At 42.7% G+C, this 26,919-nt stretch overlaps 1 protein-coding gene across 16 annotated transcripts in view; it reads left to right on the forward strand.

The window, feature by feature from the left end:
• The window catches only part of tns1b (tensin 1b), a 113,274-nt gene that overhangs the window by 43,184 nt on the left and 43,171 nt on the right, over positions 1-26,919 (forward strand). For 14 of the 16 annotated variants that reach the window (XM_086145390.1, XM_086145387.1, XM_086145380.1 and 11 more), the window contains 6 exons: positions 8,488-8,526; positions 14,521-14,562; positions 22,617-22,666; positions 25,569-25,740; positions 26,533-26,583; positions 26,676-26,798. In XM_086145390.1, coding sequence (XP_086001516.1) covers positions 8,488-8,526; positions 14,521-14,562; positions 22,617-22,666; positions 25,569-25,740; positions 26,533-26,583; positions 26,676-26,798 — 477 coding nt within the window. Of the gene's footprint in view, positions 1-8,487; positions 8,527-14,520; positions 14,563-18,664; positions 18,789-22,616; positions 22,667-25,568; positions 25,741-26,532; positions 26,584-26,675; positions 26,799-26,919 lie in introns of those variants that run through there. The other 2 variants (XM_086145394.1, XM_086145393.1) reach the window with 1 other exon arrangement.

Here is a 26,919-nt window from a genome sequence, read left to right on the forward strand (position 1 = left end):
CACGGGAATTATATTCACGCTCGTTGCTGCGCGGCAATAACAAGCTAAACATCGTAACCGTGACGACCAAAGGTAGAACAAGGCCGCGATCACAAAAGCTCCTCCCAAATTGTGTCATGTGTCGTGGCGGTGGTGCATGAAAGTTGTAGAAGTTTTATTTTATATTTTTTTCATATATTTTTTTATCGGAAAGTACGCTGAGAGCCGTCACCAACGTCTGACCACCGCCCAGTGGGTCGGAGCTGTTATTGCGGGCTAACCGCTAACATCTCTTGTTAGCTTGCCGCTAATGGGTTAGCAATGAGCTAACGGTGTGACATCTGGAGTGACGAATGCCCTGGCGGGACGCCTGCGCTGGACCTGTGGTCATGATCGATGACTGACCGTGAGCTCATGGGAGATGGACAGAAGTGTGTGTGTGTGAGGGTGTGTGTGTGTGTGTCTATGTCTGTGTGTGTGTGTGTCTCAGAGACGTCTGGAGAAGTCAGTGGTCCGTGGACTGTTAAAAAAAAACCCAAGCATGAGTTCTCATGCTCCTCTGCTGATGTAATCCTTCCTGGGTGTGTTCTCGTGTGTGTGTGTGTGTGTGTGTGTGTGTGAAAAACCTCCAGTGCTACTACATACTGTACAAGAAAGGGGAAGAAAAAGAAGGGGAGGAAAACCTCCTTCTCCTTCGGGTGTGTGACGGTTGTGTTTTCCCACAGCCCTCAAACCCTCCTCCTGTAGCCATGGAAACCTCTTTTCCTGATGGGGGCGCTAGCCGCCTGCGTTAACCTAGCACGCGGTTATTCTTTTTTTGAAACCATCCCCATGGGGCGCTGATTGAACTGTAGCTCTGTGCTAGCGTGCTAATGGTTAGCCCGGACAGCCATTCTGTTTTTGTGCGTGAAGTGACCCAGGTGGTCTGAGGTAACCCGGAGAAACCCAGAAGATCCGGTTCCTGAGGGTCCGCCAAGGCCTCCAAGATGTTTACCACTTCCTGTCTCGTAGCTTCACACCAATTCGCCGCCAGAAATCGCTCTCGCCACTTCATGGTATAGCTGCAAATCCAAAGCTTTAATAGCTGTCTGTCGTGAGGTGTTCCGTGACCCTGGGATTTTAATCATCTTTTTCAATTCTCTTCAACTCTTTACCCGGTGGAAACATCGGGGCAAAATTCCACACCGTCGCTATGACAACTTGCCCACCATCCCGTCATTCTAGGGCAAGACGACAACATTTTGTGCTAGCTTGCGGTTCCCTTCGGTCGCGGCTCTGACTAGAAACCTTCGCTTCTTGGTTCTTGAGGAGGTTCTGCTGGGGCCCCTTTTAGATTCGGGAGCCCCCCAACCCCCACCCGAAAAAAAAAGAAAGAGGAACATTACAGCGAGACATTTAATGACGGCTAATCTTTTAAATTGCTCCGCGCAATCAGGCCAGAGGCCCTGCCTGCTGTAATGGGAATATAATAAATGTGTGTGTGTGTGTGTGCAATCCTTCGTTCTCTACACTCGTAACCACAACAAGATGGTGGAGCCCTAAAAAAAAGATTAAAAAAGTAAATGGGATTCAAAGGCTAAAGTGAGTGTTCGGTGTTTTGCTGACGACGCCCCGCTGTTTGTGTATTCGGTTTTGGAGAATTGTTTCTGGCTCGGTCTCTTTGTCAGCCATCTTGGGTTCCACATTGTAAATGTTTTTTGTTTGTTTGTTTGTTTTTTCAAACTGATAGGCCCCCAAAAAAACGAAACAAAAAAAAAACCAGCTGTCTATTTCAGCTCCCGTCATCTCTAAACCCGCCCCCTGCGCTCTGATTGGTCAGTTCCTCCCAAGAGCCATAACACTCTCGCTCAAACCGTGAGAAACGCGAGAAAAATGAACCCGGATTCCTGTTGGATCGATTAATACAAGAGCCTGCAACGTCTTCTTGAATGTGTGTGTGTGTGTGTGTGTGTGTGTGTGTGTCCATCACCGGCAATCAAACGGCAGGGCGGGGAGGTTGTTTTCTTTTCCTTATCAGGCCGCCGTGTCACTTGGAGGAATGTTTATAGAAAGCAGAGCTGTTTCCTTGCTCCTGAGAGACGGCCTCCATATTGTTGTTTGCTTTCGGCCCACTGATTGATGGGTGGGTTGTTGGAGGGGGCGGGGCTTGTGAACATAAAGGCCGGAAAATGCCGCTGTCGGGATCCGAGATGGCGTTCGTCTGGAACCCTCAGAAAAAGTCTTGATAGAAAAGTGATGTTTTCACACCGACTCGCCCACGTTACGTGAACAGGCGGGGAAATAAAATAGCTGACACCCAGCTGCTAGCAGGATTTGACTGGAAAGAAAATAAACCGATATGATAGAAAATATAAACATGCACGTCTAATGAAGCAACTTATATGATGATAAGATACATATATGTATTTATTATATAATTTATATATATATGTGTCAGTAACAGTGATTAACCTTCAATATATTTAATTGAGTCACAAATTTATATATGTATATTAGTATATATATATACTATTGACTGATAATATATTGTGTTCAGTCACAAATCCCAAATATATATTTATATTTATTATAAATATATGCGTCATAACATGTATTTATTGCTATTACTTTAAATTGAATCAGTAATTTTTATATTCATATATATGTGCTATTTACATTTATTAACTGTAGATATGTCCTTAAAGTACATGTATATATATATTTCTTTATATATATATTTTATACACATTTTTTACAGTTATGAACTTTTACGTTTTACACAAATTGATATATATACATATATTTACATATACTCGATTGACATATTTAACTGTAAATATGTTGCACTGAGTCACAAATCTATTCAGATGTACATGTTATTCATGTTAATTTAGCCTCCGTATCAAAAATGAACATTGTTTGACGGTTAGTTAGCGTTAATAAAGCTTATTTGTCAAACTGAAACTTTTGGAAAAGTGTTATTAAAGCAAATCCTTTGAACTTTAGGACTGCATGAAACAAAAGGTTAACTGAAGTCGTCATATTTTTAAATTTATCGGTTGACATGTATTTTCAATTATGTTCACCATTGATAAATGCTAGCACAAAACCTGTTATGATCACGTTATGTGTTAATAAAGCGCTAACGAGTGCTTATTAACGTGTTATATGGCATTTATAAACACTGCCGACGGAGGCCTGCTCTCCATCTCCTCCACCGATGACGGCATGTTTATTATTCATTAAAATTGTTTCTGGGATACACACCTTTTTTTTTATCGACACCAGATTCGGGGGCTGATTCCAGACGCATATCTGCCTTGCATGTATATATATAGCAGTGTTATTCATTGTAGCAATATTTGTTCTGGAAGCTAATAGCGCACGCAAGAGTTGGCTCTCACGTTGATCCGGGGGAAAGCGTAAATATTTTCTCGTCTCTCTGTACTGACTTGAAAGTTCCTGAGGAGGAACACAAACATATGACTCATAATGCCTGCCGCTGCCACTGCTGCTGCCGCCGCCGAGGCCCTAAAATTACATCTACGTGTCTCTGCATGCATGCGCAGATGTCAAAATTGAAATTGCTAATTACGTCGCTCACAACCCCCCCCCCCCCACCTCCTATGCGCTTTTGTAGCTGAAGTTTTAGCATAAAATGGATGATATCATGCATACATGTCAACTGTCGTCCAGATAAGGCATCCTGGCGTCGCAGGAAATATGGTGCGAAACTGCTATGATGCTAGGAGCAGTCACATGACACTAGCAGCCGCTACATTAGGCAAGCAGCTGTCATATGTGCCTTGCAGTGGTCATTTGGCACTAGTAACCATCACTGGACGTTAGCTTCTGTCACATGGCGCTAGCAACCAATTTGGATAGTAGCCGTCACATGACGTTACTCACTGTCACGGGATGTAAGCAGAGTTTACATCTGGCTAGTAACCATTGGGATAGGGTAGCGGCCATCTTATGAGGCTGGCAGCAGTCACCTGACACTGCATGATGCTAGCAGTTGTCACTTGATGCTAGCAGTCGTCACATGACGCCAGCGACAGTCATGTGATGCAGAGTTCACATCTGGCTAGCAACAATCGGGGGAGGCTAGTGGCCATCTCATGATGCGATCAGCAGCCGCATAACGCTAACATCTGGCACATGATGCTTGCAGTCGTCCCTTGAAGTCCCAAACCCCCATTTATCTCCAGATCCCGTACCTTCAGGGGTTCTCTTATTAAAAGCTAGCCCTGGATTAGCAGCATAGCAGGTCAAGGACAGAAAACAGATCACAACTCATAATCTCCGAGAAGTACAGAGGAAGGAAAATACACTTTTACGTAGAAAAAATATTATTATATTTGCATTGTGATTAGCAGGTTAACACCCTCAAACTTTTACCCCCCCAAAAGACTTAATGCCCTGGCGAGTAGTAGAAGTAAATCCCTTCTCTAAATAACTACAAACCTGAAAAATGCGTAGCGTTTTTTTTTTCAAAGAGGTACAAATGCGGGACAAGTGAAGAACAACAGAAAGATGCAGGTGTACTCATACTGAAATTAAGCGGGGAACTCTCATGCTAACGGGTAAACCCAGGTGGGCAGTTTACTAACCACTGTAAACAGCTATTATGGTAGATTAATAGTTTTTTTAGTGGTTTTCTTTCTCCGCATATTTTTCTGGGGGTCTAAAACTTGGAGATGACATTTCAAGGGTCTGTAAACATGTACTTATATGGGAACAGATTAGCTATTAGATATACAATCGTGACACGGGGCTATCAGGATGTTTATATCCATCGTGAGCATTTTTTGGCACGATGTTAGGCGTCCTAGGTAGGGTTAGCTCGTGTCCTAATATGGGAACTCCCCGACCAGCATCATCGTAGCTTGTTGCCGTTGCTCGCTTGCTCGTAAGCAATGTCGGTTTGTTGTTTGAAATGTCCCGTGGAATAGCCAGCTCATTACATTGTTAGCGATGGTTGGCACGGTGACATCAGGCATCCGCTGCGAATGCCTAACAGGAAACGGGCCCCTGTTTAACGCTGTTAGCGCAGGCATGTTCGGAATCCACCGGGACAATTATGCCTTATTATATTAGGCTCATTTGAATAGCCTCGATAGCATCGACATGCAGCCGCGGCGGGGGCCGGTGTCCCACGCTCCGCCGGCGGCGGACAAAGCCTCTGTGTCGGTTGTCTACTACCAGGTTCTCCGCCGTGACTGTGGTTGTTTGTTCTGGCCAGGAGATGTAACCGCTAGGAAGGCTAAATATCAACCAGCTCGTGAAATACACGTGCCAAGTCTCCAAAGCTCATGCTATTATTTTGAAAATCACATGTTTCTGATGTGGAAACAAGAAACAAATATATTCATAATATAATGCTGAAATGATATGTAAGGCTAATGTATTACTAAAAACGATTAGCCTTATTTTTTGTGTTTTGTAATGTGGGTAAGTGTTTTCTTCTATTATTATGTTTTCATTATCATGATTACTTTATTTTATTTTATTATGTGTTAGAATAATAACGATGCTACCATGATGTCTTAATCATTAAGAGTTTTACGGATGTGTTGGAAAATGATTGGCCTTTATCAATTTGTTACTAATTATTATTGTTATTAAAATCATTTTATTTTGAAAATGTGTTTCTTCTTGAATCAAATAGATCATTTTTAATATGAGGCCAAAATAATATTATATCAGGCTAAAAGTAGTTACTCTTCGTGTGTTCTGGAATAAAGGTAAAATGATTGATTATTATGATAGTATCTTATTTTGATAAAAAATATATATATATATTTAGTGTGTAAAATATAATGCTAAAATAATATCATATGATGATAGTGTTTTTTATTATCATTATGATTGTTTTGTTTAATAATATAAAATTGCCAATGCCAACACTGCATAAACAAGTAACAAGTGATATAATGCTAAAACAGTGTAACTTATTTTTTTTAATTTTTATTTTCTTATTTTTCTATTGCTTAAAATTTTTCCTTATTTTATATTTTTTTCATTTTTATTATGACTTCTTTTGCTGCTTAAACAAGTAAAAAGTAATGCCTCATTCTAATATAATATTATATGATGCTAGAATAGTTATCTATAATCTATGTGCGTTTTGGACAAATGTGCAAATGATTCTTAATTTTATATTCATATTGTTATTATTACAATTTTATACACATTCAGACCACTGCTGTTAGCATTAGCATGTGGAAGAATGTCGGGTATTCTGACTGGGGGCGTACCAGACACCCCCAACCCCCCCATCTGACCTTTACTTTGTGTGTGTGTGTGTGTGTGTGTGTGTGTGCGTGTGCGTGTGTGTGTATTTGACAGTGACGTGCATCCATATGTCATTATGCTAGTCAAAACACAGGATGACGTCATGGGCGTGGGTGGAGGTGGTGAAGATTGGGGTTCTCGACGGGTTCTTCTAGGGCTACAAAACAAAAACAGGCCCCTCCCTTCACATTTCTGTGGAAGCGGAGTCGGTGGATTCCTCGCGGATGATGGCGAAGATGGCCAGGTGCTGCACATTCCTCAACCGTGAATACAAGTGGAAACACCTGCGTGGGCGGAGCCTGAGGCGAGGGCTGGTGCAGGCGCCGTCTGCAATGGCGAGAGGGGTGAAACAGGGCTGCAACCCACCAGTGGCATCCTTTTAACCCATTGCTACTTCTTAGAGGCATCTAAGTGTTTTACTTTTGAACTCCGACCCCACATTCACGTCATTTCAAGCAGCTTTACAAACAAGCCAATCACAACCTGTTATCGCTTGACTGGCCAATAGCATGATTGGTTGCCCCCTGGCATGTTACTTTGCTCTGATTGGTTGTTCTATCACATGTTCCTTTCGTCTGATAGGTTTCTCCATGGCATGGCCCTCTTGCTCTGATTGGTTGATCCACCTCATGTTCCTTTAGTTGTTCCACAGGACATACCCTTGCTCTGATTGGCTGTCACATGACTGTGCTGTGATGATGGTTCGATCACAGCTTGTTCCTCTGTGCTGATTGGTTGTTCTATGGTATGGTCATCTTGCTGTAATTGGAAGGTCCTTTGCTGTGATTGGTTGTTCTGTGGCATATTTCTATGATCTGATTGATTAATTCACAACACATATCTCTGCGCTGATTGGTTGTTCTACTGCACAGTCCTTTGCTCTGATTGGTTGTTGTGTCCCATGTTCCCTTTTGTTCTCTTGAGACTGGTTGCTTTGACTGGTTGTTCCTCAGCCCAGTCCTCTTGCTGTGATTGGTTCTCAGGAGGTAGATCCTTTGCTCCAACTGCAAGTTTCTCAACTCTGATTGGCCATTCTGGTGGATCTATGACGGCTTCCTTTTGCTCCAATTGGTTGCTTCACACCACTTTCCTTTGCTGTGATTGGTTCTTACACTGTAGCTTCTGCACTCACTGGAAGTCCCCTAAACACTAGCAAAGAGCTTCCTCCTCTCTGATTGGCTGAAGGTCCTGCTACTTTATGTCAATGACAAGTGTTAGCCTGACTGTAAGACTCGTTAGTGCGGCTTCACCTTCGGATTAGCCTGGATTAGTTAAACCCTCGCCTCAAATCCCGGTTTAAATCTATACCGACACCCATCCTGGACCAGGTGCCCCCCGATGTCAGGTGGAGATACTGTCCAGACCCCCCAAACCCTCGTCGGACCCTGGCAAGATCAGCATGCTGTTGTTAGCGATAAGCAGATACTGTATCCAGACCCGCTCCACAACTGCCAGATGAAATCCTGAAAAACAGACGCCGCATTCCGACACTGTGCCGTCATTTTTATTTTTTTATTTTCCTCGCAGGCTGGCGATACGGCCGTGGTCGCGCAGGAGAAGCATTTGGTTCCCATTACGTTTTCCGGGTCCCACCCCCGCCGCCATGGATCAAAGCCCACGGCGCTTACAGGCCGCGGCAGGAAATAGATGCCGCATCAGCTGTTTATAAACGGCTTTATGAGCCTTAATCTGATTACGGGTGGCTTCCTGTTTACTGCCCGCGCAACAGCTGTTAGATAACGAGTTTGAACGTGACTCACATCCCCAGCTGTTTCGACTCCTCGTCACTTGTCCGTCAGCGTGATGGGGGGGGGGCTAAGGGGACAAACCGGGATGTAAATTAGCAACCGCTAACATCCGTTGGACGAAACCGATTGATGGTTAAAGCCCGTTAGCTTCAGGAAACGAAGCTAATGTGATGAACAATGAAGCGATTAGCCGTGTAATCAGGAGGCGTAGAAGCAGTGTGTTGCCCAGTGCAACAGCAGGGTAGTTTGTCTCAATGTCCATCCCACTAATGGGGTGGGGACATGGGGCTGTAACCATGGCAATGTCATCACTAGCTCCATATACGCAATGCTAGTTGTTGCTTGTAATTGTTATGGGTGTTGCCTTTTTTGACGTCAAGCATCATTTATGTGTGTGCGTGTGTGTGTGTGTGCATATGTGCAGGCGAGTCACCCCGTTTTTGTCTTCGTCAACGTCCTTATGAGGCCTGTCTTTGTCTTCCAGGTGTCTTCCCCCTGCGTTCCCGCCACAAACTATGAGTTGGTGAGTACAACTCTTCCCCTTCTTCAATGGTTAGCGGCCGGTAGCGGCTGTTAGCTGTGGTTAGCGGTGGTTAGCGCTTGCACTTCACACCCAGAAGATTTTCAGTCGGATTTCAACTGGTGGCTTTCTGTTTGGTGTTTACATCGTCTAGTAGCATTAATGCTTGCTGTAGCACTGAGATACACAGTCCACAAACAAGGACGTTAATTGGAGATGTTATGTTACCGGGACGGGTGAATGAGAGGGCTCATGGCTGCATGTCCCTTCAGACTTTTGAATGAAAGGGTGAATGCCTGCACGTCCCTATATGAAGTGAGAATGAAATGGTGAATGGCTGTTAAAATTACGTTTAAATGAGAGGTTGAATGTTGCATGTCGATCAGACTTGTGAATGGCTGCATGTTCCTATATGAACAGTTGTATGTCTATATGATGTGTGAATGAAAGGGTGAATGGCTGTCTAAATGAGAGGGTGAATGTTGTATGTCTAAAACATGTGTATGAATGGTTGGATGCCTCTATGATGTGCGGATGAGAGGGTGAATTGTGGTACATCTCCATGTGATGTGTAACTGAGAGGGTGAACTGTTACTCGTCCCTCCATGAGGGGAAAACCCGGTTTGCTTTTTCCCTCCTTCTTATTCTACTCACCCTTTTACAACGTTATTAATTTTCTCCCTTCTAAATTGTTGCCTTTAATTCCAAATTGAATCTGCTTTATTCCGCTGCTGATTTTCAGGCCTTTTTTTTCAGTTTTTTATAGTTTCCGGTTCATTTTTTCTGGTGGTTATTATTTTGCTTTTAATTTATGCTAGAATTTTTCCAACTGTAATAATTAGAATATTTCTATACTTCGTTTTCTTGCTCATTATCTCCCGTTTTGCGGGGTAGTGAAGGCGTTCCATCAGATCCCATCAGTTTTTCTGAGGTGACAAAAAGATCAAGCCAAAAGGAGATGGTGTGTGTGTGTGTGTGTGGGGAAGGGGGGCAAGCAAACTCAAAGAATAAATATGAAACACGCTTAGCCTCTTTGCCTTTTTTGGTCATGCCGCTGGACGCGGTGCTGCCCTCCTCCTCCTCCTCCTGTGCGCGCTCTGAAAGTATTTCGTGTTTTTCTTTTTTTCACGTTGCACGAACTCCCCATCTTGCTGTGATGATGGCGGCGAAGGGGGAGGAGTCTGTGTTGGCCCCGCCCCCAAAGGGGCTGTGTGTTGGGGGCTGGAGTGACTGACAGGTGTCTTTCAAACCTCTGTGATGAGGGAACTGTGCATCTTCACGCACAGACAGACAGACAGACACACACACACACACACACACACACAGTGTGGACATGCAAATACATGGTGGACATGCATGCACACACACACACACACAAACACACATTCTGTTCACAGACTCGTGGGGACAACTTAAATATCTTTTTCTCAAACAGAAACACTGACTACTTCCTGGTTTGTCGATGGAGATGATCATCTGATGTTAAAGAAGTGTGCGAGTGTGTGTGTGTGTTTGTGTGTGTGTGTGTGTGTGTGTGTTTGTGCTATTGTGTGAGAGTGTGTTCGTGAGCTGATGTCCAAATCACTCGCTCCTTGGCGACCATATTGGAATACCAAGGGTAATGTGGCGGCCGAGGAGCGAGTGAGTGGCGGCCCCTGGAAACACACGATCCGATGAACATATACACACACATTCACTCACACACACACATACACACGTGTTAAACCGCCAACACCTACCTCACCTGGCTTGTCTTAGCGAGCCTGCCAGGACGCTGCTGAGTCATGGTCCAATTAGCGCCATGCCCCCTTCAGCCCCCCGCCATCGGAATGCGTGTTCTTACGTCATGTGTTTACACGCTAGCTGTTTCGGTGGGGGGGGCACTTAGCCGTTTCCGTGGGAACATGCGCGGCGGCTCGCACATCTGATGGATGGGTTTCGGCCCCCCCGCCCGCCGGCGTCATGGTAATGGAGGGAAGGTGCCCTTGGCGAGCGGCGTGCTGGTACGCACCTTGGGATGTCTCTATGAGAACTTTGACCTCTTAAAGGTCAAAGGGTCAAAGGTTGTCATGGTCCGACCACCTGTCAATCACAAGATCAGCTGTCAATCACGGGGTCTGGGTTCTCATCCATGCTCTCCTGTCTGAGTTCTGTGAATGAGATGGTGAATGATTGGATGTCTCTGGTTGACAGATGATACCTCCAGATTAAGCCCCGCCCCTTCAGCTGTGATGTCATCATGGGTTGCTCCTCCCCCAAATAATATTAATTAGTAACCACATCTGTCCTGCTGCTAAGGGGTGTGTGTGCGTGCATGAGTATGTGTGTGTGTTTGTGTGTGTGTTTGTGAGCCACCCCACAGAACCAGCGCCTCATTTTGAAAATATGGCCATATTTGGTGTGCGAACCCCGATTGGCCGAAAGCTCTGTGAGGCGAGCGCTTATTGGTTGAATGTCACTTCCTGTTTCTTCACATGCTCTACACGTGTCAGTAAACACGCCGCGTCCTTGTGGGCGGGGAGGCAAAACACACACACACACACACGTGTCACATTATGTAACAGCGGACTCGTATCAGTGGGAGCAGGAAGGGGATGGAGTCAGAGGTCACCATGGCGACAAGTCTTTTCCCACGCGGCTGTCCAGCCCCGGAGGGACCCCTGGTATTTTTGGAGACCCCCCCCGCCCGTGCAAACTGCCACCGCCCAAAGAAACAGGAACACACCCTCTGGGTAGTGTGTGTGTGTGTGTGTGTGTGTGTGTGTGTGTGTGTGTATGTGTGTGTGTATGTGTGTGTGTATGTAATGGGATGGTAAGGAACCGGAAAGGGCTGTGGCGTGAATCCGTTTCCTCGGGTTAGATGGTGCCAGCCTGCACGGCGTCACCCCAGGCTGTTCAGGGACCCCTCGGCGTTATTGACAGCACAGTACTTCAAACCAAGAACACACAATCAACACACACACACACACACACACACACACACAGATTCAAAGTGTGTGTGACACTGTGAGCGCAGTCAGTTTATACCCCTGCCAGACCTCCCAAACACAAGGGGGCGCTGTCAGTTTAGCCATCCCACAGCCATTAAAATAATGAACCTGAAAATCTGGCAAATCACATGCCTTGAAATAATTGGTTGATCTAAAAAAAGATAAAGTCTGACAATGAATTTCCTGAAAATGGGGGATTTTGAGATAAGTAAAAAAATGCCAATAAGTAAAGTTAAATCAATAAATCAAGACATAAAGTTAAATAAATAAACAAAGTTAAATAAATAAACCAGGAAATGAATAAATAACGTTTATAAATAACTAAAAAACTAAGGCAAATAAAGTCATAAAGTAATTAAATCACGTTAAATATGTTTATATAATAATTTATAGATGAGTAAATGTATAAAGTAAATTAAGAAAATGACTAAATAAAGCAAAACAAATGCATGAATAAACAAAGTTGAAGAACTACATATATTTTGAATACTCTTATGACATATTTGTATAATAATATTTTGATATCATTATAAAAAAAAAAAATCATACCAAAAATGTTTTTAGCTCGGGGACTTTCCTTACAATACGCACGCACGCACGTACGTACGTACGCGAGCACGCGCCTGTACACACACCAGTTTTAATAGCTCATCTTATCTCAACAGCTGTCACACAGATAATGTCTCTCAGCCGGTACTTATCGGGTTCTCCGGTTTCCCACGGTCCCTGAACGCAACGCGGTGTTGCCTTCTGTAGACAGGACGTGTTTGGGTCGTTTAATTCTGGTTTTGGTCGAATGGAGACCTTCTGACGCTTCATTGATTGATTGATATTGATCGAATCCATTTTTACTTCTGAATAAGACATGGGTTTATAAACTCCATCTCTACTGAGAGAGTGACTGTCCCTCCATCCCTCTTTTTTTCTCCCTCTCCATTCTCTGTAAATGTTCTGACTCCCTTCCATGAACTGTCAAATTCTTCTGAAAGCCTCTGAATAAAAGCCCTGAACCGGGTTCTGCTGTTTTCCTGCTCATAACCCTTCGGACCCCTGATCCCTGATCCCCAACCCCGCCATCAGCACCACCTACCCCCCCGCCGCCATATCCGTCTGACTGACCCAGTAGCCAATCAGGTGACGGGAACCAGCGGCTTAAAGCTTCTTCTTTCCGCCTCTCCTCCTGCTTTCTGAATTAAACACACACACACACACACACACACACAAACACAACCATCTGGCTGCAATTGTGCGAAGCGGAAATACACATGTTAGAATAGATCACTGTGAGAAGGACATGTGTGTGCGTGTGTTTTCTGGGTAAACACACACACATACGCAAAGACTGTATTTGTGAGAGGATGCCTGTTGCTGTTGACTCCCAGCCTTGCTGACGACCTGGCCTTGATTTTTTTTCCCCCATCTCACACACACACACACACACACACACACACAACGCGCACACACACACATACACACACCTTTCCCCCTGTTAATCCTCGATCCCACCCGTATGGTGTTTTCCGTCTCCCCTGCCTGAGGCCCGGTTGATTTTGTAGTTTGGAGCCGGCGCTCTGACAAACCTCGGCAGCCAGACCATAATTTTGCCTCCGCAGCGACAGTTTACGTTCCTGCCGAGGCTTTTTTTAGTGTCAGCTTCAGGAATGTCAGCGGATGACCAGCCGGAGAATCCCCGATTACTCGAGTTTAACCGTGATTAATAACACAGTAATAACACGTGAGTGTAATAAACGCGTAATAACCTTGTTAATTTGATTTTTTGTGAAAATATTGATTAATTCCATGGATTGATTATCAAATTGAAAATGTAAAAAAATGATATTAATCGAAAAGTTAGAAGCGTAAGGTGGTCGACGGTCGTCTCTTGAAAGATTTCTGTTGACCTGCGGACGAAGCCTTATTTGGAATGATTTTGTTTTCTTCAGCTAACTTTGATTTCTCTGATAAAAATATTTCAACTACTGATCACTAGCTTACAGATTAGCTCTCTACTCCAAGAAAATAGCCTCTGATTAAGAAACCATAAATCATGTTCACGCCTGTCAAAACAGTACCTTTGGCAACTTTTGTCACATGCTACCAATACCAAAAACTAGCAATCATTATGCTAAGCTAACTACTGGGAGGGCATTTGAGTCCTGTGTCAGTCGTTCCTAAGAAGATTTTAATCGACATCTTGTAGCCCCACTTGTCGGCGGGTTTTGGGTTGATTTTAATTTCTGCTGTTTGACTTTGATTGCTATTGTTAGCGAGGCAAGCTAACCATCTACATGGTAGATGCAAGGTAATTTCTAAAAGCTTGTTTGGCCTGATCTTAGGGATAGGCTACTGTCTGCGGGTCCTCCGTTGCACTTGCCTGAATGTTGTTTTTCCAAGAATAGCATCGCTAACACCTTCTCAGTAGCTAGCAGATTAGCTATCCACTCTGAAAAAGTAACGATGAAGAGACAATGCCCAGTGGTATTTATGGCTGCCGAAACATGCCTTTGGTAACTTTTGCCCAGACGCATGCAACTGATACCCCAAACTAGCAATCATTATGCTAAGCTGACTGGCGGGAGGGCATTTGAGTCCCGTGTCCTCTTTGAATGCACTTTAAAGTGACGGTGGGGTGGACCTTGGGGGGGGGGCCCCTGGAGGTGATCCTGCCCGAGGCCCCCGGGGTCCTGCACTCAGGCCCTGCACGCCATGACGCCACCGTTTATTTTGTTTTTGTTTTTCATTTTCTCTGCTTTTTCTTGCCCCCCCTTCCCCCCCCACCTGCTCCTCCAACCTCTGCCTCCTTTGCTTTATATGGCGTTGGATTGGAGCCTCCCGATGGAAGGGAGGCTCGTCGGTTTGAGTAAATATTTGCTCGGGGGGGATTTCAGACGCACGCTCGCCGCCACATTAGGGCAAGGAATGGTGCGGCTGGAGCACGTGACCCGACCGAGGTGTGACGTCATCACAGGTGCTGACCTTCAACTCTCTCCTCTTCCTTCATGAACAGGCGACCGGTGGAGACCTGCCTCTGAAACATGTGGACACCATGGTGAGTGTCAAACACACACACAAACACACACACAACGCTGTCTCAACCACGCCCGCTTTCGCTGCTTGAAAGCTAAGCTAATGCTAATTAATAAACCAGCATTTTTATTCGAATACAAATCAAACATGCTGATATTGATTCAGTTAAACAACCAAAAATAATTATCATAATAATTGATAATCACTTAAATACTAAATGGAGAATAAGAAATTCTTGGGAAAATTGAGATAAAATTATAGCATTTTGGATTTTTTTTTTTTTAATTTCTCAAAGTTTCTTTTTTCTATCTTTATTTAATTTAGATTGTTAAATTCTTATACTAGACATGAAGGCTTTCTTGATAAAATAATTCTAAAACAATGTAAATGTATTTTCAGAAAAATATAAATGCCAAATAAATAAACAAATAGATAAATTAAATAAGTAGAAAATATAGAAAAATCTATTTTACATCGTCCCAAATTAGTTAGTCAAAAGCACAAAAAAATGAAATGGTTTTAATTGAATAATACTGGATTTTATCATACTTCTTCTTATTATTATGATTCTTATTTATTAATTTAAATTATTGTTCATGCTTCCAAGTCCATTATTGAATTAAAAAAAATTACAAAATCTCTCTGGAGGGTGTCGATGACACACACCTTATTTTGTCACTTGTCTGGGAAAGAAAGGATCAAGCAGCTTCTTCAAAAAAACAACAAAAAACAAGCCCACATTGAAAGTATGTATGTGTGTGTGTGTGTGTGTGTGTGTGTGTCTGTGTCTGTGCGTGCGTGCGTGCGTGCGTGCACACTCCCTCTACATTAAAGTACCAAGCGGGCAGGATCAGATTTGAATGACTCTCTCACACACACACACCGCACCATCACATGTCTGCTTGCGTTTATAGGCATGATCCTGCATATGTGTATGTGTGTGTGTGTGTGGTTGCGTGCAGCCGCCTGCTCATGGGCATGATTTGTGGTGTAGCGTCTGGAGGATGTGCGACCACGCCTCATCGCCTCCGAGCATCGCTGCGTTCCGTCTCATGACTCGTCGCGGCTGCAGTTCAGTCTGAGGCTACGGGATGTTTATTATGACGCTATTACAGTGTAATAGCATTATTACAATGTTATTACAATGCTATTACAGCGTTATTACAGAGCCGCAATCGGAAGGGTCGTTAACGAGGAATGCGCTTTTAGGACCAGGCGGTGTGTTCACAGTTTGTTAAGATATTTAACAGTTGCTATTTCTTTATTACTACTATATGTCCAGGGAAGTTATTTATTCATTTATTTATTTGTTTATTTTTCAGTTTTTTTTTTTCTTTTTCGCGGAGGCGAGTTCTGACGGCTCCCGAAACACTTTGGACAGGAAAAAAATAAAAAAACATGAATTAAATGTGCGGAATCTACAAACACGTTTTTTCCCCTTGAAACAAACAAACAGAAAAAGAGTCTTTATGGATTATTATCAAAAATAATTTAGAATTATGTTCAAAATTAAATAAATTACAATTCAATCTAAATTAAAGTAAAATTACACTCTAGGTTTTTTTTTTTCCAAGTTTCAAGTTTCTTTATCTTTTATTGGAAGTTGCTGAAAGCGGTTGACTTTGTTGGAAAATTGAAATGAGCTCTGTGAGCCCTCAAGTTGCTGTGAGGATCTTTCATGACTGCTGGGTCCCAGAATGACAGTGGGGTTGTGAAGTTTAATTTGGAGCCCTTCAGATACCTCGTAAGTGTGGAGCCATTAAATTACTGTGGGCCCCTGAGTGATTTGTGTGTTGCTGTCATAACTGTGGGGCCATCAAGTTACTCTAGGGTTACTTAAGTGAGTTGTTGGTCCCCAATTGACTGTTGGTGTACCCTCGTGATGGAGGGGCGCCAAAGTCACTTGAAGGGTCCTGTCATGACTGTGGGGGTCTTCAAGTAACTGTGGGGCCCCTAAATGACTGCTGGGTCCCCATGTTTCTGTGGGGCCCGTCCGTTACCGTGGACCCCCTCCTGACTGTGGGGCTTTTAACTGACTGCCGGGTCCTCCCATGACTAAGGGGGCCTCTAGCGGCTGTTGGGTTCCATCATGACTGAGGGGCCCCAGAGTGTTTGTGGGGGCCTTAAATGTCTTGTGGGGTCCGGTCAAGTTACTGTTGGGCCCCTGAGTGACTTTTGGATCCTCAAGTTTCTACGAAGACCCTCAGTAACTGTGGAACCCTATGAGTGACTTTTGGGTCATCAAGTTACTGTGGGGCTCCAAAGGGACTTGTTGGTCCCCAAGTGACTTGTGTCGTCCTGTCATGACTGTCGGGTGTTCAAGTTACCACAGGGCCCCTAGGTGACTGCTGGCTTCCAAAATTTACTGTGGAGCCCTATAGTTACTGTGGGGGCCTCAAGTGACAGAGGGTCCCCACGTTCCTGAGGTGCCCTTAAGTGTCTTTTGGGGTCTTATCATGACTCTGGGGCTATCAAGTTACTGTGGGGCCCCTTAGCGTTTTGGGGGCCCTCTGATTTACCCTGTATGGAAAGATAGAACCCGGCTGGTGTGAACCAGTCAAACAGCTGAAACACAAAACAATAAAAATAAAACAAGCAAACAAAACATTTCTTTTATTTAACCTCGAAAATGTTATGCTTCAATTCAGAAGCGTACTTCCCCGGCTCCTGGGGGCCGCAGTGATCACTGATAGTCGGCCCCTGTCACTTTGACAACCCTTTAAATTCTGTCCTTCAGGTGTATGCGACCATTCACAGCTTGTTGTTGTTTGGTCATGTGACCGTGGTCTCGGCCAATCACGGCTCTACGCTTGTCTTTCCCTCCCATCGTCTTCTCAGGGCCCGGGACCCTCAGTTGAGTTATTTTATAAACCCCTTACTTGGGAAAAAATTGGACATATATATTAAGTCAGTAATTGCATTTCTGACCATCGGCTATGACATCATATCCTGACAGCTCATTTAAATGACGTTTTCAGCATTTTTTTCCCTTTTTTGACATTTTTAAATCAAGATTATTAGTATAAATCAATGTTTTTGTTCATATTAATTAATATCAATAATATATATATATATATTCATATTACATTTACAATTATTACCACATTTTATACCATATTATCATATTTTTGCTAGATTGCTTTGTTACTTATTACTACTGTACTACTCTGTTATCAGTAATATGTAACTCTATGCCATATAGTACTTATACTATACTATACTATGTAGTTACATTATAACTATAATTTCTATTATTATACTATGTTATTATTTCTGTTATTTTCCTATATTATCACTACCATATCACTATATCATCAGTAGTAGATTTCTTTATTATTATTATCCTATTGCTACCATACCACTGCTAGATCACTCCATTTCTGCTGAAATATTACAATTTCATTATTACTACATAATGATATTGTTATGACTATATTACATATAATATTACTACTATATTATCATATTATTATGTCCATATTACGATATCATTACTGCTCTATTGCTGGCAATATAACTAGATTAATGAGTTGTTATTGAATTATTACTGTATAATTGCATCTATATTATTACAATATTGCTACTTTTACATTACTATACAAGTACCACTATATAACTATATTAATACTCACTTATAACCATATTGTTACTCATTTACAACTATATTCTTACTACTGTTTTACCATATTATCACGACTATGTTAGCATATTATTAAACCAGAGGTTAAATGAAATGTTCGGCACTCCGAATGTGATGTTTACGTGAACACACACACACACACACAAACACACACACACACAGGGTTTGAATCAGGGACCACATGCTGGAAGAAAAGGGAGGGAAAAGTTGAATACGAGGTGAGAGATAACGTGATGGGAGGCCGGGTGGGAGGAGAGAGGGAGAGGGAGAGGACAGAGAGAAAGACGAGGGAAGAAGGAGAGGAGGAAGGAGGAGAAGAGCTCCGGCTCGCGGCGACCCACCGCCCGAAATAGTGCTCTTTTTCTTCCCCCCCTCCTCCCTCTCAACTTCTCTTCTACTTCTTCTTCTTCTTCTTCTTCTTCTTCTTCTCCTCCTCCGGCGTTAGAGGGGGGGGGGAGAAAAAAAAAGGGAGAGGTCTGACATCGGCGGCGTCAGAGCCGGACGGCGGCTCTTTTCCCGCGGACATGGAGCGAGGAGGCTCCCTGAGGAAGAGGCTGTCCTCGCTGAGGGGCGCTTGGCGCTGGAGCACCGGACACCTTTTCAGGAAGGTAGGGAGGGAGGGAGGGTGATGTATCTTTTTTTTTTTTTTTCCTGGTCTTTTTAAGTCCGTCTCCCTTTCGTTCCGTCCCCGCCGTTGCACACCTCCGCTCCCGTTCCCCTCGCTTTTTTTTTTTTTTTTTTTTTTTTTTTTTCTCAGATGGTTAATTTGTACGGGCTGCTTGTAAAGTCGACCTTCCCACAGATGGTTTTCATCTGGAAACAGGCCTTCAGGACGCCCCCCCCCACCCCCACCCTCACCCTTCGACTCCCACTTCCTACCCCCTGCCTCCTACCACCTACCCTCTACCACCCCCAACCCCCACCCACGACCTCCCAGATACCCCTCTATCTCCGAAACCTCAAGATCACGTTGATGAAGAGCTCCACTCACTTTCTTGTGGCATTAGAATTTACTCTTCTTTAATGAAATGTGTCAAATGCAGAAAAATATTTCCCAATATTTTTTAATGTCTTGAGAATTTTTTTTTTTTTTTTTTGGAGTGTTTGCCCATCTTAAAAATAGATTCTCCACTTACCGCCCCCCCTCGCCCCCCCCCCCCCCCACACCTCCAATTGAACTCATTGGAAGTTTCAGTCTTAATTTCATGCCTGATTTTTCACGACCTCTCACGGAGCGTTCGGATTCGACCTCCCTCTGTCCCCCCCGGGTGGGGCTTGTGATCGGAACCCGTTCAGATGACTTTATTTATATCATCCCGGCATTGGAACGTCACACTCACGGAGGGCATGAGAACATTCTTGCATGTCCATGCTGGAGCTCAGCTGCTTTAGCTTGCTTAGCGTTCATGCTAAGTGCTTCGATTACAGCTTACGTCAAACCCCCGGAGAACTAGTGAGCTGTGCGCTAGCAAGCCTTGCAAAAAAAGAACATACCCCAAATTATCCGTAATTTGAACATCGCCATGGCAACCCCATCCTTAACACTTTAGATTGTATGCCCATGTGAATGCTAGTTTAGCTGATGCACGCTAACAGCTACATAGAGCATCTAGTTTTTTGGCAGCTTATGTTAGCCTTGAAGAAGCTATCCCTCTTATTCTTAACACCAGGGGACTAACAAAAACAGACCAATGCTGATGCTAAAGCTGCTAACATGCATGCTAATATTCATAGCACACTAGCTGCTACAAAGAGCATCAAGTGTTTCCCAGCTAATGTTAGCTGGTAGCTATCAGTCTAATGTTTAAAACAGAAGGTCAAAATTGACAAGCAAATAACTAAGATCAGACCAGTTGGATGCTAATGTTGTTCACATATTTGCTAACATTCATAGCACACTAGGTACTACAAAGAGCATCATATGTTTATTGTAGCTAATGTTAGCCATCAGAAAATTATCCATTTTACAAACAGACCAGTCGGATGCTAATGTCACTGGCATGCTTGCTAACATTTTTAACACATTGGCGAGAGCATCATGTGTTTTTCCCAGCTATTGTTAGCCTTGAAGTTGTCTAATGTTTAAAATGGAAGAACAGAATTGACCAACAAGTACACAAACAAGATCAGACCAGTCGGATGCTTATGTCGCTGACATGCTTGCTAACGTTTTTAACATGCTCGCTGCTGCTTAGAGCATTGTGTTTGTATTGCAGCTAATGTGAATATAAGATAAGATTAACTTTGTTGATCCTCATAGGGAAATTCATTTGTCACAATGCCAAAAAGTTAGCCTTGAAGATGTTAACATCTTCAGAAACTGACCAGTCAGCTGCTAATGTCACTGACACACCTGCTAATGTTCACGGCACACTAGCTGCTACTTAGAGCATTATTGTTTCACAGCTAAAGTTAGCCTTCAAGACATTAATGTCTTCAGAAACAGACCAGTCAGATGCCAATGTCGCTGACCTGCTTGCCAACATTCACAAAACCATAGCCACTGCTCTAAGCATCAGTTGTTTTGTAGCACAGTGCTAATGTAGCTCACATGCTTACTTGTGCGCAAGCTATTCTCTGGCCGTCTGCGGGGCTCCTCCCAGCAGGGTTTAAATATAAAGCAGATATAGCTGCAGAACGTGTTTAGTTATTATTGGCTGGCGTTTTTTTTTCAACGCTACTTCCTTTGTTGAACCTCCTCCACCTCGCCGCCCGGCGGTCTGAACCCTCTCTTTTGTGGCCGTCGCCCATCCATCTCTGTCGTCCTCTGGCGACTCGGCACTTTGTAGCCCCTCGCGACATGTTGGAACATTTAGGCTGAGTCACCTAAAGTCACCGTCTTTTCTAAAACATATTCTTTCTCAAACGACTGCCCATGTTCAAATTGCATTGATTGTTAAATTATTTAAATAAAAAAAAATGTAATTCCTTTTTTGTCCCCACATGTTCATTTTGTTTAGCAAAAGCAAAGAAAAATTACAAAAACAATTATATTCCCAAATATTAAGAGAAGATTTGATCCTAAAAAAGTAAATGTGCTGCTAATTTTGTAATAGAGTTGTATGTATGTGTATTAAAAGGGAATTGAACATCTTTTAAGTGGCACAAACCCAAACGTTGAGTAAATAAATGCAAGAATGAGACAGAGGAATCGACATGAAAAATGTTTAAAAAAGTAAATTCTATTATAGTTATTTGAGCTTGTGTGTATTTGTGTGTGTGTGTGTGTGTGTGTGTGCGTGTGTGTGTGTGTTCGTGTGTTTGTGGGTCTTCTCAAAGACTGTCAGCTGCTAGCATAGCGGCCCAATCTAATGGCCCTGATGTTAAACAGGCCCTCCTCTTATCATGTGACCTCAACAACACGGGGGATTGGACGACTCCACATGACCCCTGACCTCCCTCCTTGGGCTGGGATCAGGTGGGGTTTGTGTGTGTGTGGGTGTGTGGGGGTGGTGTTACCAAGCTGCACACACACACACACTTCCTCATATGTTGCCGCAGCATTGTGGACGATGGAAATAAAATACAATGATTTAAGTAATCAGAGTGATCAGTATCCAATGGTCAATGCACGAAGAGATGCTAAAGGTTGTGTTTAGTTGAGCGGTCGTAGCTTAGCTTAGTTTAGCTCAGGTCACATCTACAGACTCATTAGTTGCATGAGTGTTGGTGAATGTTTGCTGCTAATGCTAACTGAAAAGATGCCATAAATGCTAAGCAAACATTTCCAAAAAGATGGCGTTTATACTAATCAAAGATTTTTGAAATCTTTGATTAGTAAGTGATAAGTGTACTATCCACTTATTATATGTTATATATAATATTTCTAAATGCATATGCTAATTACACATGGGAAAAACATGGTGTGCATGATCACAAAATATTGAAAAACAAGTTATATATTCCAGCGAAACAATGCTAAAAATGATATACTATACATGCTAACTAACCATCGCTAAAACAATTTCTTAAAAAAAGCTGCATAAGCTAAATTAAGACTTCAAAAATATGGTGTGCATGCTAACTGAGCACAATGAAAACATGGTGAGTATGCCAACTTAACACATGCTGGAATAATGTAGTTCTTAACCCTCTCAGGCTCAAATTAAGTTGTGGCGTAATTAGCTAAGTAGCATTTAGCTGTCGCAAATCTGCAACATCTGCCTGGAGAGGGTTAAACATGTATAGGTGTACTTGCTAACCACATGTTGCTAAAACATGGAGAATGGAGTTCTCAATGACTGAAAACTCACCGCTGTGAAAATGCTAGCAAGGAGACCTAGCTCAGTGGCACCAATCCCAGTCTGCTAACTCATGTCTCCACAGGATGGTGGACTCTGTGACCTCTGCCGTAGCTTTTCTAAAAATGCTAACTCCCTAAAATGGAGTGTGTTCCTTCACAAATATTTTTAAGATGTTTCTCTCTTTTTTTTCAGGGTTCGACCAAGTCCTCAAAAAGCATGGAGTCTCGGCGCAGACCCTCCAGGTGGGTGGAACTCTCTCTCCTTGTTTTCAGAGGAAGTTTCAAAGGCCTTTCTGGGCAGATTTTGACTTCTAAATTGGCCAAAAACTTTTATTTTGGCGGTTTGGGAGTGGATTTGGCCATTTTTCCATTGTTTCTCTCAGGAAGATTTGTTTTGGTTCAGGAACAACATTGAGGAACCAATAAAATAAAAAGTCGAAGCAACTACTGTAATTTAAAAATAAATGACCAGAGAATTTACCAAAACAAACTTATATTTTAAAATATTGCTGCAAATCTAGTAAAATTATTTGAAAGATAAAACCTTAATAAATAGTAAGCTTTATTTATGAGAGGCCAAATCTATTTACTACTAGAGATATGTGATAATTTCCCATTTGAGTTGATTTTAAAATATAAACATACATTTTAATTCGATCATTAAATTTTGATCTTGGGTGGTCAAAAACTTGATAAAAAAATATTAAATGTATTTAATGATCTAAAAATATGAAGAGGTGACCAATATGTAGTAAATATGTAACTTATGAGTAATCAACTATGATAATGTGGAGTATGTTTGTAATAATGGCACAAAACCTTCACGTTAGGAGAATAAATGTACAGAAGATTTTCTCCTAAAAATGAGACCAAAATCAAAGAATGAAATGATCGAAGGAAAAGAAATCCCCAAAAATGTGTATAAAAAAACCCCTCATAGCATAGCATTGACCTTCCAATTCACTTTGGTTTTTGATCAGGAAAAGCTGCAATAAATAAAGCAAAATCAAATTATAAACCAACATTAAAATTGAAACTCATCATGGACAACATAAATTTGTATGTTAAATGCGTCGTGACCTTTGAGGATGACCAGGAGTTCAACCGATGCCTTTTAGAGCCGAATCCGATCCTCCCGCTTTGACAAAAGGGGGTCGGGTGTCGACCCCCCCCCCTCCTCCTTGGCGACCTCCGACCTCAAAGGTCCCGACACGACATCTAGCTGTATAATCATGGTGCTGGAAGTTCAGGGGTTTCTGCTTCTTGGGCTCCAGGAGACACATGACATGTGGAGTACAGGTTGAATGGTCAACTTTTGCAATGATACCTAAGGTGAGCCATTTTAATGAACAGGTGACTCGACGATTGTCACAATTTACATTTGTCTTGTGAAAATCATAAAGTCAGACAAATTGTCACAAGTGAGAGGTGAGATGTTCTCTTTAGCTAAATTGGCTCCAGGAAAGATGTATCTATGTACATCACTCATGGTCTCTTATCTGTAGCGAGGGTTACATTCCAGAACCAGCTGGGATAAACCAAAAACCACAATGTGGTGACCATATTTTTATTTTATTACTAATATATAAGCTTTAAGACGCTCCCCACACTCTTATAAACACTGTCTATATAATTCTATAGAAACACTGCAGAGCAATGCTTGGTAACACGGGCCAAGATGCAGAGAGTGATACTTATGTTGCTGAGCCAATCAGAGGCTAGGATACAGAATGCTATGCTCTAGTTGGTTGCCACCCTAGAAAAATTGCTTATTTTGCCATAAAAATAAGTGAAATAATAAATACATATGTAAAAATAATGTATATCCGCAATATAAAATCACAGCGAAGCCACCCATCTGTCGCCATCGCTACAGATGTCGACCCGCAACGAGAGGTTCGATATCTGATGAGGGAATAATTGCATGATCAGATCAATGAAGGACACCTGGACGCATCACGAGGGGCAACCGAAGTGTAAACAAACCTGGCCGACCTGGCATGGAGGATCAGGAACTCAGACGGCAAGGATGCACAAAAAGACGGAGGGGGGTTGGGGTGGCGATGTTTTGGGTCGTCACGGTAACGGGTGAGCATCTCCAGATGTGCGGCGGGGTTCGTCGGGCCTGGCCCCCGACCGCCCTCCCTCCCAGACACATGAGACATTTCCTCCACAGCTGACGAACGTGGGAAAAATGCTGCGGTCTGAGAGGTCGGGGGTGGGGGCCGGGGTGGGTGGAGGGGTGGGGGGTCGCTGACGTCTTCATACACCCCCCTCCTCCTCTCTGTGAGGAGCTGCCAGGGAAATGTATAAATAGAGCAAATCTAATGAGAGGGTGACCTCCGGGACACCAGGGGGTGCTGTGGGGTCTATATTTAATCAAGTGCTAAATATTATTATTATTATCATCATTATTATTATAGTTATGGTCATCATAATCCCTATCATTGTTATTGTTATCGTCATTGCTATTTTTTTTTGTATTTATGTTGTTATTTTTTTGTAATTATGATCATTATTACTACATTTTATCAACATTTAAGATTCAAAGTGTTTATTCTCATGTTCTTAATTTTCTTAAATCCTTACTTTGCCAGGTGCAATGCATATTATCATCACCAATGTCATAATCATTATGATGATTATTATTATTATGGTTCTTGTGATAATTAGCATGATCAGTTTTATTATTATCACTGTTAATTATTATAATTAATGATCCTCATCATTATTAGTGTTACAGTAGTATCATTATTATTGTTATTAGCATCACTATTGCTATTATTATATTGTCATGATTATCCTTTTTTATATTATTATTATCATTATCAGCTTTGTTATAATTATTATTATGATAATTTCTATTGTTATTATTTTCATTATTAGTATTTGTATTACTTGTTATTGTAATAATCACAATTGTTACCTTTATTTTTTATTATTATTATTATTGATTATTTTTGTTCTTAGTAGTAGTTGTTGCTTTAGATCAATTGTAAGTGGTAAGTGTCGTTCTTGCACAAAGCTAACATCTCCTTTGTGTGTGTGTGTGTGTGTGTGTGTGTGTGTGTGTGCGTGTGTGTGTTTGTGTGTGTGTGTGTGTGTGTGTGTGTGTGTGTGTGTGTGTGTGTGTGTGCGTGCGTAGGAGTGCGAGTTTGCTGCAGGCCCTGGACGAGAACTACGAGCTGGACCTGGTCTACATCACGGAGAGGATCATCTCCGTCTCCTTCCCCACTGGCGTGGAGGAACAAAGCTACGCCTCCAACCTGCGCGAGGTGGCGTCCATGCTGCGCTCCAAGCACGGACACAACTACCTGGTAGGCACTTCCTATCTGGCGGCACCTTTCAAAATAAAAGTCACCCGAAGTTCAGGCGGCTGTGGATCAGCAGGTCATCAGCTGATGTTTCGCATGAAGCCCGATTACGTAATGGCCCGGAAACGGGCCGTTGGTGCTTCCTGTGGTTCTCCGCTCCGTTAGCGGCGGCGTTCCAGGAATCACAAGGTGCTGACGTGTGACTGAGCAGCCACGAGTAGCTACAGGTTGATAATGGATTTATTACAACATGGGTACAAAACAAAAAAAACAAATTTATAATTTTATACAATGTTAAGAGTACAAACATCTGATAATATACAAGATGATTTATGGTAATTACATGACAAACCTGATGGTCAAATCTAAAAAATATACATTAATTATAAAAATTAACTAATAACATTTTATCAACAATTTTCATTTTTTTTATAATCACGATGATAGTAGTCATATTGTTTAAATGCTATAGAGAGGAAACACGTTATCAAGTTCACTCTACTTGAAGATGGGTACTGGTATTCTACTGGTACTTACAATTACAATAATCGGAAAAAAGTATATATTTTATACGTATAGATATCATAACAGGGCCGATATCATTGTCATATCATTATTATAGTTGTCATTTTAATGCAGTAATAGCAACCTTATCTGTTGACAAGCTGTTGTGGGTCCCTTTTGTTGTTAACATGTTGTTACAATGGCCTTCTGTGATGCTCTTTGTGTGTGTGTGTGTGTGCGTGTGTGTGTGTGTGTGTGTGTGTGTGTGTGTATTTTCCCTTCCTTCATCAGCTCTTCAACCTGAGTGAGAAGCGTTATGACATCAACCAATTGAACCCGAAGGTAAATAGAATAAACAGATCCCCCATCTTGAACCCCCTCCCCCCAATGTTGACCCCGTCTCCGGACTGAACCAATCGGCCGTCCCCCCCCAGGTCCTGGACTTCGGCTGGCCCGACCACCACGCTCCGGCATTGGACAAGATTTGCAGCATCTGCAAGGCCATGGACACGTGGCTGAGCGCCGACGGCCACAACGTGGTGGTGATCCACAACAAGGTTAGCCACGTGGTCCAGAGAAGATCCAGTCGGGGGCTCTGCGTAAAAGCTGTGTTTTTTGCATAACTGGGCAAAAAGAGATGCTAACAGGCGCTTATTGAACAGTTTATAAGCCAGGGAT

Source organism: Fistularia commersonii, chromosome 4 (genome assembly GCF_037954325.1).
Source record: "Fistularia commersonii isolate RoL2024-O1a breed Wild chromosome 4, RoL_Fcom_v1.0, whole genome shotgun sequence".
NCBI classification, from domain to species: Eukaryota; Metazoa; Chordata; class Actinopteri; order Syngnathiformes; family Fistulariidae; genus Fistularia; species Fistularia commersonii.